This window comes from Tachysurus fulvidraco, chromosome 7, assembly GCF_022655615.1.
Source record: "Tachysurus fulvidraco isolate hzauxx_2018 chromosome 7, HZAU_PFXX_2.0, whole genome shotgun sequence".
NCBI classification, from domain to species: domain Eukaryota; kingdom Metazoa; phylum Chordata; class Actinopteri; order Siluriformes; family Bagridae; genus Tachysurus; species Tachysurus fulvidraco.
Window position 1 is genome coordinate 28,499,103 of NC_062524.1, and position 16,920 is coordinate 28,516,022.

The 16,920-nt window shown below is 39.3% G+C and overlaps 3 protein-coding genes and 1 long non-coding RNA gene across 4 annotated transcripts in view; 2 read left to right on the forward strand and 2 right to left on the reverse strand.

The window, feature by feature from the left end:
- Positions 1 to 4,654, reverse strand: part of LOC125138421 (signaling lymphocytic activation molecule-like) — a 53,387-nt gene extending 48,733 nt beyond the window's left edge. Inside the window, exons 1-2 of the mRNA XM_047816067.1 lie at positions 4,393 to 4,654; positions 3,976 to 4,311 (exon numbers count right to left, since the gene is read on the reverse strand). Coding sequence (XP_047672023.1) covers positions 3,976 to 4,311; positions 4,393 to 4,477 — 421 coding nt within the window. The 5' untranslated portion in view covers positions 4,478 to 4,654. The remainder of the gene's footprint in view (positions 1 to 3,975; positions 4,312 to 4,392) is intronic.
- The window catches only part of LOC113649943 (natural killer cell receptor 2B4-like), a 469,259-nt gene that overhangs the window by 430,008 nt on the left and 22,331 nt on the right, over positions 1 to 16,920 (forward strand). The gene's annotated exons all lie outside the window — the stretch shown is intronic.
- LOC125145152 lies at positions 2,768 to 3,292 on the reverse strand. Its single transcript, XR_007143476.1, has 3 exons — positions 3,195 to 3,292; positions 3,035 to 3,109; positions 2,768 to 2,908 (listed from the first exon to the last, which is right to left on the reverse strand). It is a non-coding gene; the product is annotated as an uncharacterized LOC125145152 (long non-coding RNA).
- LOC125145129 (signaling lymphocytic activation molecule-like) lies at positions 10,969 to 14,873 on the forward strand. Its single transcript, XM_047815948.1, has 4 exons — positions 10,969 to 11,669; positions 11,751 to 12,086; positions 12,490 to 12,777; positions 14,314 to 14,873. The coding sequence occupies exons 1-4, from the start codon at positions 11,585 to 11,587 to the stop codon at positions 14,448 to 14,450; spliced, it is 846 nt and encodes a 281-aa protein (XP_047671904.1). The 5' UTR covers positions 10,969 to 11,584; the 3' UTR covers positions 14,451 to 14,873.

The following is a 16,920-nucleotide window of genomic DNA, read 5'->3' on the forward strand; positions in this document are numbered from 1 at the left end:
ACACAAGTTACAAGACAATACAAAAGTACAAAAAATGCAATACACAAAAGACAATAAACAGAAACAGCGCCGACATGGACAATTGGCTAGTGTTGCTGTGAATGACCAAAGCTGCCCCTCTCACCCCGAGAGCACGGCCAGATTTGCCCTCTTGACTGGACACCTTGATGACACCGCTGCTGCGATCCCTCCACTGGCTTCCGGTAGCTGCACTCATCCGATTCAAAACACAGATGCTGGCCTACAAAGCCAAAAATGGACCAGCTCCCTCTTACCTTAAAGCCCTCATCATTCCTCGCACTGCACCCCACACCCTCCGATCTACCAGCACTGCTCGACTGGTTCCACCATCTCTCAGGGTAAGAGGCAAATATACTACAAGACTCTTCTCTGTTCTGGCACCAAGGTGGTGGAATGAACTTCCCCTAGAGGTCCGGACAGCTGAGTCACTGGCTATTTTCAAACAACGGTTGAAGACCTACTTACTCAGGAAACACTTTAAGCAGCACTTCTTTCCTTATCTTTTGCAAAAAAAAAAAAAAAAAACTTTGACACTTTTTCATTGTAACTTTGAACAATGTTTTAAACTCATGGTATCTTAAGTATGTAACCTAGTGAACCAGCATTAATGTATTCAATGTTGGAGATTTAAGCACTTATGTACGTCGCTCTGGATAAGGGTGTCTGCCAAATGCTGTAAATGTAAATGATGAAGATACAGGAGCACTTTTAGTGTCTGTTTCCTCTCAAGTTTATCGCTCACGTTGCCTCAGATAGCTTTTCCTTCCCTCTGCTGACTTGGCTGTTGAATGTTAATTATCCAGACTTTCTATAAGACTTGTGTAATATGTTTTAAATATATAATATAATGCCTTACTGATGTTTTACAAACTAAAGTGCAATTCTGACACTAACTGACTACTGAGAGCCATGAATGAATCCTGTATAATTCAGCAAAACCAATAAGCTTGATTTAATGAAACTGTAAATTGTAAAATGTAACTGTAATGAAAGATTTAATAAAACTGTACAATGTCAAAACTCAAATAAAGATCATGTCTATATAATAAATACAAAGTCCATTAAAAATAAAAAGTAAAATGGAACAGTGAATAAATCATGTTATAGACACTGAACGTAGCTGTATAAATGACATGAGCACAATCACATGAACACATTAACACTACAAAGCTCTTACAGTAGGAGCACATAGACGTCCTTATATATGAATTACTCTGATTTATTTAGAATTCCAGCATGAGGTTATTTTGACTTTAACACACACTCACTTTGTTAATTTACAGCAAAGATTTTAAATAAACACTAAAAATATTTTATACATACATAACATTTATACATTATAAATAACGTTTGTTTCTATTTTTCAACTCTTCATATACAGTGAGTTTATAATTATAAAAACAGACAAATAACAAAGTCCTTAAAAAAAATTATGACACAAATGTCACACCGTTATTTACGTGACCCGGAGAAGTCATAGTCAAATACCAGGAGAGTCAGAGACTTACAGAGGGGTCACACAGGAGTCACAGCACAGAGTCATAACAGAGTCACAGAGGAGTCAAAGCAGAGACACAGAGTCATAACAGAGTTACAAAGGAGTCACAGACACATCAGTAAAAAGTCACAGCAGAGTCAGAGACACAGAGTCACATAGGAGACAGAGCAGATAGAGGATTCACACACACCAGAGTGGAGTCAGAGAAGACTAAAGGCTAATGTTAGAGTCAGAGAGGAGTCAGAGCAGAGACACAGAGGAGTCAGAGTTAGAGTCAGAGAAAACTCAGATCCAGTCAGAGTTTTGGAGTCAGACATCTTCTGACAGTGTGTACTGTAAACCCTCAGACTGCACTCTCATAGGTGACCCAAGCATCTGATGTAGAGTACCAGCTGTAATAAACACACACACACACACACACACACACACACACACACACACACACACACACACACACACACACACACAGACAATCTGTGTTTTGTTTGTAAGTGGTTTTGAGAACAAAGTCTCATTTTTGCCTTAATCTAATCTCAACATGTCCTTAAACTCTTTAAAGTCAATAACACTTAATATTTGGTTACAGATCCCTCACCTGTAATAACTCTGACATCATCAACCTGCTCCATTCATCTTTTCTGTAGCTTTTCCTGCCTTGTTTTTCAGCTTCTTTCAGTTGTGGGCCTTGGTTCATAGAAAGCTCTCATTTTTAACAACAAACTCAGTCTTCACCTATGAACTACTGAAATAATCAATCTAAACACACGGACACACACCTGAGCAACAAGAAGTACCTGTCAATCACCTGTATTAGTCACACTGTTTCTGATCAACTGAAAAGTGAGAGGGTTCAAATAAAAGCTGCCGTGATGTTTAACACGTTTAGAAGTAAATATCACAGGAAATGATCTGCGTCTCATAGGGTTAGGGTTAGAGTTAGGGGTCAGTGTCTTCAGTGGATAGCAAACAAACAAACAAACAAACAAACAAACAGAAATAATATTTGCACATGCTCATGATCAGGATTTGCTTTCTCATCTGCTACCACCTTGTGGTCACTGTTGGTATTGCACATAGCAGCAACAACACAGTGTTACATAAATAAACTAATCACAAAACTCCTACTTGAAGAATAAATTGTTTTTATTTGTAGTTTAATGAAGTAAACAGATCGAGAATATTAATTATTTTTAATCCAAACTCCACGATTGAAAGGTTATTAAATATAAATGAATTATAGATCAGTGACCTATAAAAGAAATTGATTAATTATCATGTAAAGTTCTTTTTGATAAATAAGTATGTACTGAATTATGTCAGTGTCTCCACAGCTGAGTACATCACGAAGGTATTCAGCTCTTGACCATCTGTTATTCTGGACTTTTCTTCCTGTAAGACACAGCAGTATATTTCAGTATCTGAATCAGGTTGAGACTTTGTGATTTTTCTTTAAGGTTAAACTCACTAACACATTTCACATCATGATTATTTGAACAGTTTGATTTGGATGTTTACCTTTTTAACCCTCTCTGCACTGTGAGCTGTAATTGTCACCTCAGTGAAAGTCACTTCCTCAAGTTTCTTTAGGAGCTAAACAGAAAAAAATTCATTGTCTTGAACATGGGAAATGTACAAACTAAACTAAACACCGGAACAGAAAGATGCATTTTCTGACCTTGTTGTTTTTTCTTTTTAGCCAAACCCACACAAATCCTGTTAGTATTAGTCGCAGGAAAACTCCATAAGACATCAGGACAGGAAGCAGAGAAGGAGAATCGTCAGATTTGTCTATGAATATTATGATATAATCAACAATATATCTGACCAATCAGATCACTCCATCATGAATATTCATTATTCTTTTCTTAACTACAGTAAAGTGATGAGAGTTTAGACTCACTGACGTACCTGAGACGTCACAGAGCTGTGTGATGATGAGAGAAGTTGTTTTATTGCTGACAGGGTTTGCAGACACGCAGATGTAAGTGTTAATGTCATGGTGTTGTATTTGAAGTGGGAGATTGAGGGGAACACTGAGATCTGTGTTATTGGTGATGGAGATTCTCTCATTCTCTCTGTACCAGGATAACTTCACATCTTCTCCATTCTCCACAGAACACAGGAGGAAACACGACTCTGTGGAAATCACACTTTGCTTTCCTCTTTCATTTATTATTACTGGAGTTGATACTGGAGCTAAAAACACAAACAGATTAAATACTTTAGTCACATGAAGCAGAATGAAAGCCACTGTTTAATTCTACTTCTTATCTGTTCAGACATTTAAACAGCAGGTCATCAGCAGAATTCTCACTCAGTGTAGAAGATCATTTTCCAGGTTTATTTCACAGCCGGATTCCCAGTTTATTCCTCATGACTCCTAGTTGTCTCAGTGTAATTATGAAGTTATGAGACTGAACACGGACATGAAGGAGACATGAAACACTTTTACTCACCATAAACACTGACACTGAAAGTCCTAGATGAGAGATGTTCAGTGATGACTTGTAATAAATAAACTCCAGAATCAGTTCTGCTGATGTTCCTGATGGTTAAAGCTCCACTGATTCTGTCCAGCTGCAGTCGCTCTTTAAATCTCTCACTGATGTCTGTAACAGTTTCTCCTTTAAACACCTGACTGTTCAATATCTTTTTCTTTGCTTTCTCAGGTCCATAAAACCAAACTATATGAGCATCCCTCTGAATCCCAGTTATCCCAGTATGGAGAGTTATAGTGGTTCCTTCCACTTCCTGCAGTGTGACCGTCTCGTCTCCAGCTTCACACAGTAAACCTGCATCACAGCTTCAGCTTCATCATTTCACTCACAAACTATACTGTGATGTGTGATTGTGAAGGAAAAACACAAACTTACAGCACAGCAGGAGAAGAAGAGTCCTGAGAGTCCTGATTTCTGCTACAATATTCACCAGCATGTTCCTGTTTCTCCTCGACGTCATTATCAGTGAAGAACGTTGTGTTCAGTGCAGTTGTGTTGCTGCTGTTTACGACCTTCCCTTACTGTTAGTTTAGCGTCTTTACTGTCCCACATTCATCAGAGCGCTGGGCGGAAGTCCTGTCTCAGTGTGTTCAGTCTCTACACGCTCACTACACACTTTTCTCTCACCAATGGAGACGTGTGATTGATATGAAATAACTTTTTTTTAAGATCTATTTAGTGGAAATAAGGTTTAAAATTCTCTCCTCACATTTACAAGATCTACGAATTATAACAAGTAAAAGTGTAATTTCAATTAAGTTCATTAGAACTGAAAACTAAACTGAGTATAAGTTTGTACACCCTCAGGTAGCCATGATGTCACAGGTTTCATTCTTATATGTGAAATATTAAATGAGTATAATAAGATTTTATTTGATCTACATCTGGAGATTTGTGTCTTTGCCTTAACATTTAGATTAGATTCTGCAGAGTTTAGTATTTTAAAAATTTCACAGGCCTTGTGTAAAAGTATGAAGTTATGATTTTACAGTGTAGTCGTCCATCACCACTTCGCCTTTACTATGTGAGATGGAGAGCTGAATACTGAGAACAAACCACAAACCTCTACAATAACTAGAACAACTGTCACTCTGTTATTTCTGTCCTCTGCTAATAGTTTTGTGTGTCTTTGGTGGTTGATCATTAAAAACACATGAGCTACATGTGAATCTGTGTCTAATTAGCTGATCTTTGTTCATGTAAAATGTAGAAATAAAAATAGACTTAAAACAAATCCATCCACTTCTGGATGACACCAAATAGTGCTAATAAATTAAAAAGTTTTGTTCAATGTGATGAAGAGTGCAATTATTCTGACCCATACACAATGTGTGCAGCTTTAAACAAACAGCAGTTCATTTTTAACATCCTTAAGATTATTAGCTCAGTTTAGGCTGTGAAATATGCAACATGGATCTTTACATGTGTCTTAAATTAAACTGGACATATTACTCGTTTAGATCTGGTTAAATTCAAAGATTAATTCAAAAAGATTTGGTTGTTGGTTACAGAGTGTAAGTAGAAATTTCTAAGAGATTCTTAATAAATGCCTGGATGTCTTATCAATTACTTTATGCTCTGTTTCAAACTCTGTATTGCACATACAACATTAAAACTACAACAGGTTATGTATGTAACCCGGTTTCCTGAGAAGGTAACAAGACACTGCGTCATAGCTAAGAAGCTCATGCGAAATAGTCTCGTTCCCTTCTCAAGGGACCGGGTAAAATACGTAACATGGTATAGATGCTGGGTCATGGCTGACGCTATGGGACCACCAATACCAATGACACCACACACCGGGAAATGTCTGTGACGCAAGTCGTAAAATGGCATAAACAAGCAGGGATCAGAGCATCATTAGCCCTGTAAAACCCAGGAACCAAGGGTGGGAATAGGTCCAGGTTATATAACCTGATAAGAATGATAAAAACTGTCCTGATCTGCCAACATGTGGGGCAGAAAGCCTGAAGAAAAGCAGAATGCAAAAGCAGCTAATAGCAGACCATTTCCAAGGTCAGAAACTCCTCCATGGCTGACTCCATTGGCTCAAAAAGGAGACTTACCAGCCCCTGCAGGACTACTGAGAGGTCCTAGGAGGGGGTATGCAGGAAAGACTCAGCCATCCGTCACTGCACAGAGAGGATAGGATTTACCCCAGGCACTCGAGCGATGAGCTTAAAACCTGAGAACCAGAACTCGGCAAAGCAGGTGCAGACTGTCTTGCACTGCCAAGTTGTGGGGCAGAAGTCAGAAGGACTTCAGAAAAACTGATACTCCAGCTAACAGCAAAACGATTCCTCAGGCCTCAGCCCCTACCTTAGCAAAAGCCTGCTCTCATGCACAATAGAATGCAAATCACTCTCAGCAAGATAAATTTGGTCTCTACCTAATGCAAGATCTGGTGCACCAATCTGAATAGAGGGCATGACCACAGACTGTCCTAATGATTGATGCAGGGAATCACCAAAGATAACATCTGAGTTTAAAGAGGAAGTGTATCAGTGGTATAAACACAGTCCCTGTCTTCATGTAGTCTGTATGCTATGAAAGACAGGAGCTCCACCAAATGCCATGGGCAAGGCAACCATCTAGGACCATTCCGCATCCCGAGAGGGAGGGATACATGGGTAGAGCCTTGCGACTATGACATGCTCTGAGAGTGGGACTCAAGGTGAGAACTGGGGTCTACCAACAAAATAAGGGTATGAAGCCTGAGAAGCCTAACCCTTGTGTTCATTTGTGGGATTGAAAAGAAAAATGACTGCTCCTGAGTCAGAGATGAAATGGTCTCTAGAGTAGCAAATCAAAGAAATAGTTTTGGGCACTAACATCATGAGCCAAGCAGCCTTTGGCAGAGAGGCTAGCCGGATGTCCTTTATGACTGAAAGAATGGAAACACCATGAGAGAACCAAGAAATGCCAGCTGTGAGGCCAGAGGCTCGAACTGTGAGGGGAATATGCCCTATGTCCTATTCTGCAGATGCGAGAAAAGTTCATCCTGGAGAAACAAGGCTTGGTCTTTGCCAACAACAGTGAGCAGCAAAACCTCAAACAAGAAGGATGGGAGACAAACTGGATTCTGTAGTATTATCCTACATTATCCAGAACCCGCTGTGAAACACCCTGCAGAAGCTTTCACGCTGCCAGGTGGTCTGAGAGAGGTGCTAGCCTCTCGCTGTTCACACTTAGCCTAGTGCCCTTAAACAAAAAGCTGGCAGGGGCTAATTCAGAAGGTCATGACACATAAGGAAGCACCTCAAAGTCTGATGCAGACAATAATAATCCCACATTCAGTTCAGGAAAAATTGCAAAGTGAGCTCCCGTTGCCAAAGCGAAGGAATTGGATTTAAGTGCTTGGCTGGAAAACAGAAACAAAAGCGCACAACAACGCACATTTTTTTAAGTTGCCTTCACCAGCATAAATGCCACTGGCTCTTTTAGGAAGCAATTCAGTGGCAGAACGATCATCGTTGAACACATCAAGTTCCGATATTTCTGGTATTTCTGATTCTGATTCCCAATTCCAGTCGAAACGGAGACATTAGAGTCAGCAAAAAGGACTCAACTGTCTCTTGATCCATTTCTGACCTAAACTGTAACCTCCACAACCGAAGCCGTTGCGCTGCCTTGACAGACACGGAACTCCAGCCTGGAATGCAGCCAAGTAAGAGCAGAGATTGTGAAGAGCAATTGCTTGCAATGCACACGATCACCTGCCTCGAGAGCCGACTGCTTGATTTGATAATGAAGAAAAGACCCTAGACTCTATGGGAACACCCCGGCATTGGTATTGGTGTTCCCATAGAGTCAGCCATGACCCAGCATCTACAACAGGTTAGGTATTTTACCCGCTCCCCTGAGAAGGGAACGAGATGCTGCGTCGCTGGCCATACTCGGGGCATCCACTAGCGATTCCATTAGACAATAGTAGCTGGAGTAATGTGACTTAGAAGTCGTGTATAGTCTTGCTGTCTTGCTCCGCTTTGTCCCATGAGCTCCTTAGCCAATAGATTAGCATGATTTCACACAGAGCTTCAGACACCGCTTCCGCAAGGAGCATTCCCATAGTGTCAGCCATGATGCAGTGTCTTGTTACCTTCTCAGGAAACCAGGTTACATACATAACCTGTTGTAGTTTTAATGTATGAGCAATACAGAGTTTGAAACAGAGTATGAAGTAAATCATGATCAGACATCAAGGCATTTATTAAGAATCTTTCAGAATTTTTTACATACACTCTGTAACCAACAACTAAATATTTTTATTTAATCTTTAAATTGAACCAGATCTAAAAGAGTAATATGTCCAATTTAATCTGAGGGGCTTTTTACACCTGGTCACTTCAAACAAACTTGACGGGAGAATGTGCGCAACTTTAAGCAAACTTTGAGCTGTGCATACGCACATTCTGGAGACAAAGGGAATTGGTGACACAGATGGTGAGGTCGTGAACTGAAGTTAGATTGTTGAAAATATATGTGGGAAGAACGGTCATAAGAATTATTCATTCATTCATTCATTCATTCATTCATTCATTCATTTTCTACCGCTTGTCCGAACTTCTCGGGTCACGGGGAGCCTGTGTCTATCTCAGGCGTTTAATTTATTTAATTTAATTTTCACTTCATTTCATACGTTATATCCACAAATAACATGAAGATTAAATTCAACAGTGTTATTTGTGCCGATTGTTTTAGGCTATATACATCTAGTAAAATCCAAACGTAATTCAAAATCTATTTAAAAAAAAAAAAATAATAATAATCAGCGCTGCCTTACAGTCACATTGTCCACAACGGGAGCGCAGGAGGAGATGGCGCGACTAGCTACAGAATAGCATGAAATACCCTTTAATTAGAAAACTGCAGAACACAGTGTAAAAACGAAATATTTTCCTTAATGTACATATATCATAAAATGTCAAAGTCTGCAAATACAGTCATGAAGCACAATCGCTACTCATCATCGGTCCTAACTATTACGGTGTTCATTACAAAACCGTCATGAAGAAGCATGTGTTCACTATAACATTTTCGTCTTAAATTTTCGCCCACAAATTAATTCTGTGATATTGTCAAAGTGTTAGCGGTCTAATTGCTAAAAACATATAAATCCTCCGGCGACCCGAGTATGTAATGGGTCTTACGCCATTACGCCAATGGCAGAATAAGGAGAGAACGAGTTTTCAGGGACCATGGTGATGACTGGCTAATAAGCCGATTTAGATTCCCTAGAGCTGTGCTCTTGGATCTATGTGCTGAATTGGGTCCAGTATTGTATTCCCAGTCCAAATACAAGTCCTCACCACTCTGGGGTTCTTGGCAACCGGCTGTTTCCAGCGGAAATTGGCAGACAGGTAAATTATTTATATAAAAAACTATAAGTAATCCTTAACTTTGTGTCTAAGACTTTTTTGTATATGAAATAATTCTACTGGAATCTATCATTTCACCCTATAGGTCTGGTATATCACAGCCGTCCCTGAGTGCCATAATATCTGTGGTTTTGAATGGTATACTTAATATGGGTAGTCGATACATCAGGTTCCCCTACACTGTGCGAGAACAGGCGGAAATTAAAATGCAATTTGCAGCAATGTCTGGTTTCCCAAATGTAATCGGCGCAATTGACTGCACTCATGTTGCTATAAAGGCACCATCTGAAAATGAATTTGCTTATGTTTAACAATATTAAAAAGTAGAAACTGTAACAATTTTAATATAAATATAACAATGTTGCTTTTAATATGATTATAACCTGCAGGCGACAGTGACTCCCCCCTGAGACACTGACTCCTCACCCCATTTTTAAACACGCAGAGGATTATAACGACGTCCACTCTCGTGATTTGCATTGACTATTTATGGTTAAAATTGGCGTGTACAGGGCGGGATTTGAGGCTGGTTCACGTACACACGTCTGCGGGTGATCTGTGATTTATAAAGGGAACATTGCTTACAGGTGTGCGTACGCACGGTTTTATAAATCGCAATTTTTTTGGGCGTACGCCATTTTTGGCTTTTAGTAGGGATCCTACGCACAGTTTTATAAATGAGACCCCAGGTCTAAATGCCCTCCGAAACATTTTTGAGATGGATATAAATCCGATCGTTCAAACCCCTTCAGGAGGTGGTCAGGGACGCATTACAGAAACTGGACAGGTGTAAATGCATGTGGTTGTTCAAGCCAGATACGTCAGCGCTATAATCCTCCCAAACAGAGGTACGTCACTCGCAGGTGACTCGTGAGTCGCGCATCGCGCCAGAAACAAATACGTTTTACCACCAGCGCTGCTCCGATCTTTCACCCAGGTGTCTCGATTGGTCTTAAAATGCACTGCTGCCACCAGCGAAAATGCAGCAAACAGTAAATGCTGTTTTTTGTAGCAACCGCATACACCAAAGTGTGTTCCATTACAATTACCCCGGAAATGAGGTCAAACATATTAGCATTTTGGGCGGCAGTAGAAAGAGCGGATTGATATCCGATTCGCCAAGACGCATTTATGTGGTCTGATGTAAATGGGACAGTTTTAACAAATCAGATAGCTATGGGATCAGAGACAACACAAAGTGACCAGGTGTAAAAAGGCCCAAAGACACATGTAAAGATCCATGTTGCATATTTTGCAGCCTAAAATGAGCTAATAATCTTAAGGATGTTAAAAATTAACTTGCGGCTTTGTTTAAAGCTGCACACATTGTGTATGGGTCAGAATAATCGCAGCCTTCATCATATTGAGCAAAGCTTTTCATTTATTTGCACTATTTGGTATCATCCAAAAGTGGATAGATTTACATTCTACATTTTACATGAACAAACTTCAGATAATTAGACACAGATTCACATGTAGCTCATGTGTTTTTAATGAACAACCACCAAAGACACACAAAACTATTAGCAGAGAACAGAAATAAACAGTGACTTTTGTCCTAGTTATTGTAGAGGTTTGTGGTTTGTTCTCAGTGTTCAGCTCTCCATCTCACACAGTAAAGGGGAAGTGGTGATGGACGACTACACTGTAAAATCATAACTTCATACTTTTGCACAAGGCCTGTGAAATTTCTAAAGTACTAAAATTTGCAGAATCTAATCTAAAAGTTAAGGCAAAGACACAAATCTCCAGAAGTATATCATATAAAATATTATTATACTCATTTAAAATGTAACACAAAAGAATGAAACCTGTGACATCATGGCTACCTGAGGGTGTACAAACTTATACTCAGTTCAGTCTTCAGTTCTAATGAACTTTACTGAAATTACACTTTTACTTGTTAGAATTCTTAGATCTTGTAAATGTAATTTATTCCAACAAAGAGGAGAGAATTTTAAACCTTATTTCCACTAAATAGATCTAAAAAAGTTGTTTCATACCAATCACACGTCTCCATTGGTGAGAGAAAAGTGTGTAGTGAGCGTGTAGAGACTGAACACACTGAGACAGGACTTCCGCCCAGCACTCTGATGAATGTGGGACAGTAAAGACGCTAAACTAACAGTAAGGGAAGGTCGTGAACAGCAGCAACACAACTGCACTGAACACAACGTTCTTCACTGATAATGACGTCGAGGAGAAACAGGAACATGCTGGTGAATATTGTAGCAGAAATCAGGACTCTCAGGACTCTTCTTCTCCTGCTGTGCTGTAAGTTTGTGTTTTTCCTTCACAATCACACATCACAGTATAGTTTGTGAGTGAAATGATGAAGCTGAAGCTGTGATGCAGGTTTACTGTGTGAAGCTGGAGACGAGACGGTCACACTGCAGGAAGTGGAAGGAACCACTATAACTCTCCATACTGGGATAACTGGGATTCAGAGTGATGCTCGTATTCAGTGTTTTTATGGACCTGAGAAACTAGAGGAAAAGATATTGAAGAGTCAGGTGTTTAAAGGAGAAACTGTTACAGACATCAGTGAGAGATTTAAAGAGCGACTGCAGCTGGACAGAATCAGTGGAGCTTTAACCATCAGGAACATCAGCAGAACTGATTCTGGAGTTTATTTATTACAAGTCATCACTGGACGTGTCTCATCTAGGACTTTCAGTGTCAGTGTTTATGGTGAGTAAAAGTGTTTCATGTCTCCTTCATGTCCGTGTTCAGTCTCATAACTTCATCATTAATAAAAAAAAAATAAATACAACTTGTATGAAATAAATATTGATGTTGATTTGGTGAAGTAAAGAGATTTATGGAAGGAGTCTCCAGTGTCAGTGCTTTGTAACAAAATTTCTGTTGTATAAAAGAAATAAAACACTTGGGGATGTGCTGCTGTTATAGGGAAATAATCTTCAGGGTGAAACAGTAACCCTGCTACATCACAGCTTTCTACTGGCATCATGGGTGTAGAAATAATCCTGAAGTCCTGGGAAATTATTTTCTACATTGAGTGGGAATTCTGTTAATGATTAAAGATGCATTCTGCTTCATGTGACTAAAATATTTAATGTGTTTGTGTTTTTAGCTCCAGTATCAACTCCAGTAATAATAAATGAAAGAGGAAAGCCAAGTGTGATTTCCACAGAGTCGTGTTTCCTCCTGTGTTCTGTGGAGAATGGAGAAGATGTGAAGTTATCCTGGTACAGAGAGAATGAGAGAATCTCCATCACCAATAACACAGATCTCAGTGTTCCCCTCAATCTCCCACTTCAAATACAACACCATGACATTAACACTTACATCTGTGTGTCTGCAAACCCTGTCAGCAATAAAACAACTTCTCTCATCATCACACAGCTCTGTGACATCTCAGGTACGTCAGTAAGTCTAAACTCTCATCACTTTACTGTGGTTAAGAAAAGAATAATGAATATAGCTGCAAGCAGTGATGGCGGCCCTTGCATGTTTTTTTTATCGCTAAATGATGCCTCCCAGAAAACAATGCACGGTGGGCAAGTGCATCAAGTGGGTAAATATCAGTGGACAATTTTACGTTGTTACTGACCCATTTGGGGACTGTAGGTAAATGAAACCCCACATTTTAGACAAATGGGGGCGCTAGTGAGCCACTTAAGAGACACACCTTTGTCTGACCTTTTTGTCCACACTGAACAGCCGACAAATGTGATGTATGTGTCAAATTTCAAGTTACTCTCAGCACGCCAAAAGCCTTAAATATGCTTGAGATAAAAGTAAATTTTGACACGATGCCATGGCAACAGTGTTTGAGATATCAAAAATCTATTCGCAATTTCGCATCTCTAATATCTCTGCGTCATGGTGGCCAAGTCTGGTCTCAATTGCATGAACCCTCTAGGAGGAGCATTTAAAAGTTCATTGCATGCAACTGTCAAAAAATCCACCTTTGTGACTGACACACTTCCTGGGGCCTGTTGGTGGCGCTATGTCCGAGATTCACAATAAGCACATCGGAATCACATGCGATCGGAATCCTTGGCCGAACATACACACCGCATGTCGCCACAATAAGACATTTTTTGCTTTAGATATTAGACATTTCCTGTTTCTCTGAATTCGCCATAACTTCGTCACCTGGCCATGGCAGCACCGTTCGAGATATCAAAAATCCCTTCGGAATTTAGCAAGTGCAACGTCTCGGCATCATGTTCACCATGTTTGATGTCAATTGCATGAATTCCCTAGGAGGACTACTTAAAAGTTCACCGACTTCCACCGAAGGCCGACTTCCTGTTGGGCGGAGCTCATAGTTTAGAGCACGAAAGTTGTTTGGGTCGATGAGATCTATATGCGTACCAACTCGCGTACATAATTGCCTGATCTGTGCACAAAGGTTTGTTTTTTCATTAAAGGGGGCGCTACAGAGCCCCCCTGCCATGCCCGTATTCCAGCCTTTGCCCGAGCCTAGCGTCACCGGACTCTGACGTGTGTGCCAAATTTCAAGAGTTTTCGAGCATGTTAAGGGACCCCAATTGGCCCATGTGTGCTAAAAAAAAAAAAATAATAAACCTGAGCAAAAACAATAGGGCTTCGCGCCATCGGTGCTCAGGCCCTAAATATTCATGATGGAGTGAGACAGAGGTGAATAAACACTTTCCCGGTTTAATCTTTAATCCCGTGTTTTTACTCTTCAGATTGTTCAGATATAGTAAATACTTCATCAGTACTTCAGTGATCTGTAGTTTACTTCAGCACAGGTCTTAGTGTGTGTTGTATAAACTCTGTGATAGACTTTTATGTTATACATCAACACATGATCTATATTTTTATAACAAACTTATTGGAGTAACTGATATTAACATTTCTGTACAATTTTTCTTTTTTTAATAATAAATTCCTTACATTTATGATTATATCTTAATCTGTACAGATGATCGTCCCCGTTCACGGTTTCCTGCTCTGATATCTGTTGGACTTTTTGTGTTATTAATTATAATATTAATAATTTCGGGGATTCGGCTGAAAAAGAAAAAAAACACAAGGCAAGTAATGAATCTTTCTGTTTAGTGTTTAGTTCAGTTTTTATATTTAAAATATATATAATATATATATTGTTCAGTTCAGTAACATTTAATCTGATTAATTTTTCTTTATTTTCTGAAATTCCTGATGTACTGACTTCCTCTTATGTGAATATCATCACTCACAGTTCAGATAGAGATAAAGAGGTAAAGTTGTGGGGAAAATAATTTGGTATAAAATCACAGGAGTGATAAAGTCTCCTCCTGATTCAGATATTTAAATATACTGCTGTGTTACAGGAAGAAAACTCCACAGTAACGGATGTTGAGACCCTGTGGTGTATTCAGACGTGAGGAGATCCAAATAATTTAACGCATCACTATATGATAAATATTTTATGTTTTTGCACTTCTCATGTTCTGTCATAGGTCAGAGTGACACACTCGAATTAAAGCTTTCTTCACTTTATCTTCACTTTATCTTCACTTTATCTTCACATGCTTATAGACATAGACAGTTGGCTAGTGTTGCTATGAATGACCAGAGACAGAGTATATGCCTCTCTCACCCCGAGAGCACGGCCAGATTTGCCCTCTTGACTGGACACCTTGATGATGAAGATACAGGAGCACTTTTTGTGTCTGGTTCCTCTCAAGTTTATCACTCACGTTGCCTCAGGTTGCTTTTCCTTCCCTCTGCTGCCTTGCCCTACCTCATTAGTGATGAATGTTAAGTGTCCAGACTTTCTCTACAGGCTTGTGTAATATGGTTCAAATATATAATATAATGTCTTCCTGATGTTTTACAAACTAAAGTGCAAAACTTGTGGTCAAAATCAGTATTTTACACAACACTAAAAATGTGCTGATATTTTACATTGTTACGTCCTTTTTTATGTTTGTTCTCTGTTTTGGGAGGTGTCTGTGTTTCTGTGCAGGATGAACACTGATTGGTTACTGAAGGTTACCTGGTGCCACGCCCTGCCTGGTCAGCTGACTCCCTGCAGCCTATAAAAGCCTCCACCTCCTCTTCCTGCTTTAGCTTTTTGGCTCACTTGCTGTGTTTGTGTTACTCGTTTGCTGCTAGTTAGTATTGTGTGTGAGTTGTCTGTGATATTAGTGTGTTTAGACATTCCTGTTAATGCTGACTATTGCCTGTTTGGTCTTATTAGCTAACCTGCAAATATGTGAATATAGTATTATTTGGGGCAGCAGGGAGACCAATGCCATTTTTGTTTGAACCTTTTATTGGTTGTGTTTTTGTACAGGGAGTTAGGGAAGTAATTGTGTTTTCTTTTTTTGATTGCACAGTAGGGAATTTAACGGGTACAACAATTAGTTGTTTCTGTTAGTTATTGTGGCCTTGTCAGCTCCTGAAGACATACCCCCAGTTGTACATGTGAAATTTGTTATTCTCATTAAAAATATTGTTTATTCCGTTACCTCTGTTTCCTCGTACCCTTCCATGTTGCGCATTCACCCCTAGACGGGGCGTAACAACATGAAGATTTTATTACATTTGCCTGTAAAAGTTCATGGAGACATTGACTGATTACTGCTGAGAGCCATGAATGAATCCTGTATAATTCAGCAAAACCAACAAGCTTGATTTAATGAAACTGTATATTCAAAACTCAATACTGTAATGTCTATATAATCAAAAAGGAACAGTGAATAAATCGTGTTTTAGACACTGAACGTAGCTGTATAAATGACATGAGCACGATCACCTGAACACATTAACACTACAAAGCTCTTACATAGGAGCACATAGACGTCCTTATATATGAATTACTCTGATTTATTTAGAATTCCAGAATGAGGTTATTTTGACTTTAACACACTCTAAGTGTGACTCCTTCATTTAAAGATTCAAACAATAAATGAGGTAGAAGAACTTGAAGAGGATCCTTTGTTAGAAGACCAAGGGATTTCGAAGGACACCTGCGTTCAAGGTAAGACCAAGTCTGATAGTTGATCTTGTGTTTTCAAAACTAACCCATGCAAACTAGGACACATTACTTATTTAGAATTCCAGCATGAGGTTATTTTGACTTTAACACACACTCACTTTGTTAATTTACAGCAAAGATTTTAAATAAACACTAAAAAATATTTTATACATATATAACATTTATACATTATAAATAACGTTTGTTTCTATTTTTCAACTCTTCATATACAGTGAGCTTTTAAATATAAAAACAGACAAATAACATGAAGTCCTTAAAAAAAATTATGACACAAATGTCACACCATTATTTACGTGACCCGGAGAAGTCATAGTCAAATACCAGGAGAGTCAGAAACTTACTGAGGGGTCACACAGGAGTCACAGCACAGAGTCATAACAGAGTCACAGAGGAGTCAAAGTAGTCACTGAGTCATAACAGATTTACAAAGGAGTCACGGACACATCAGTGAAAAGTCACAGCAGAGTCAGAGACACAGAGGAGACACAGAGGTGTCACATAGGAGTCAGAGCAGGTTGAGGAGACACCAGAGTGGAGTCACAG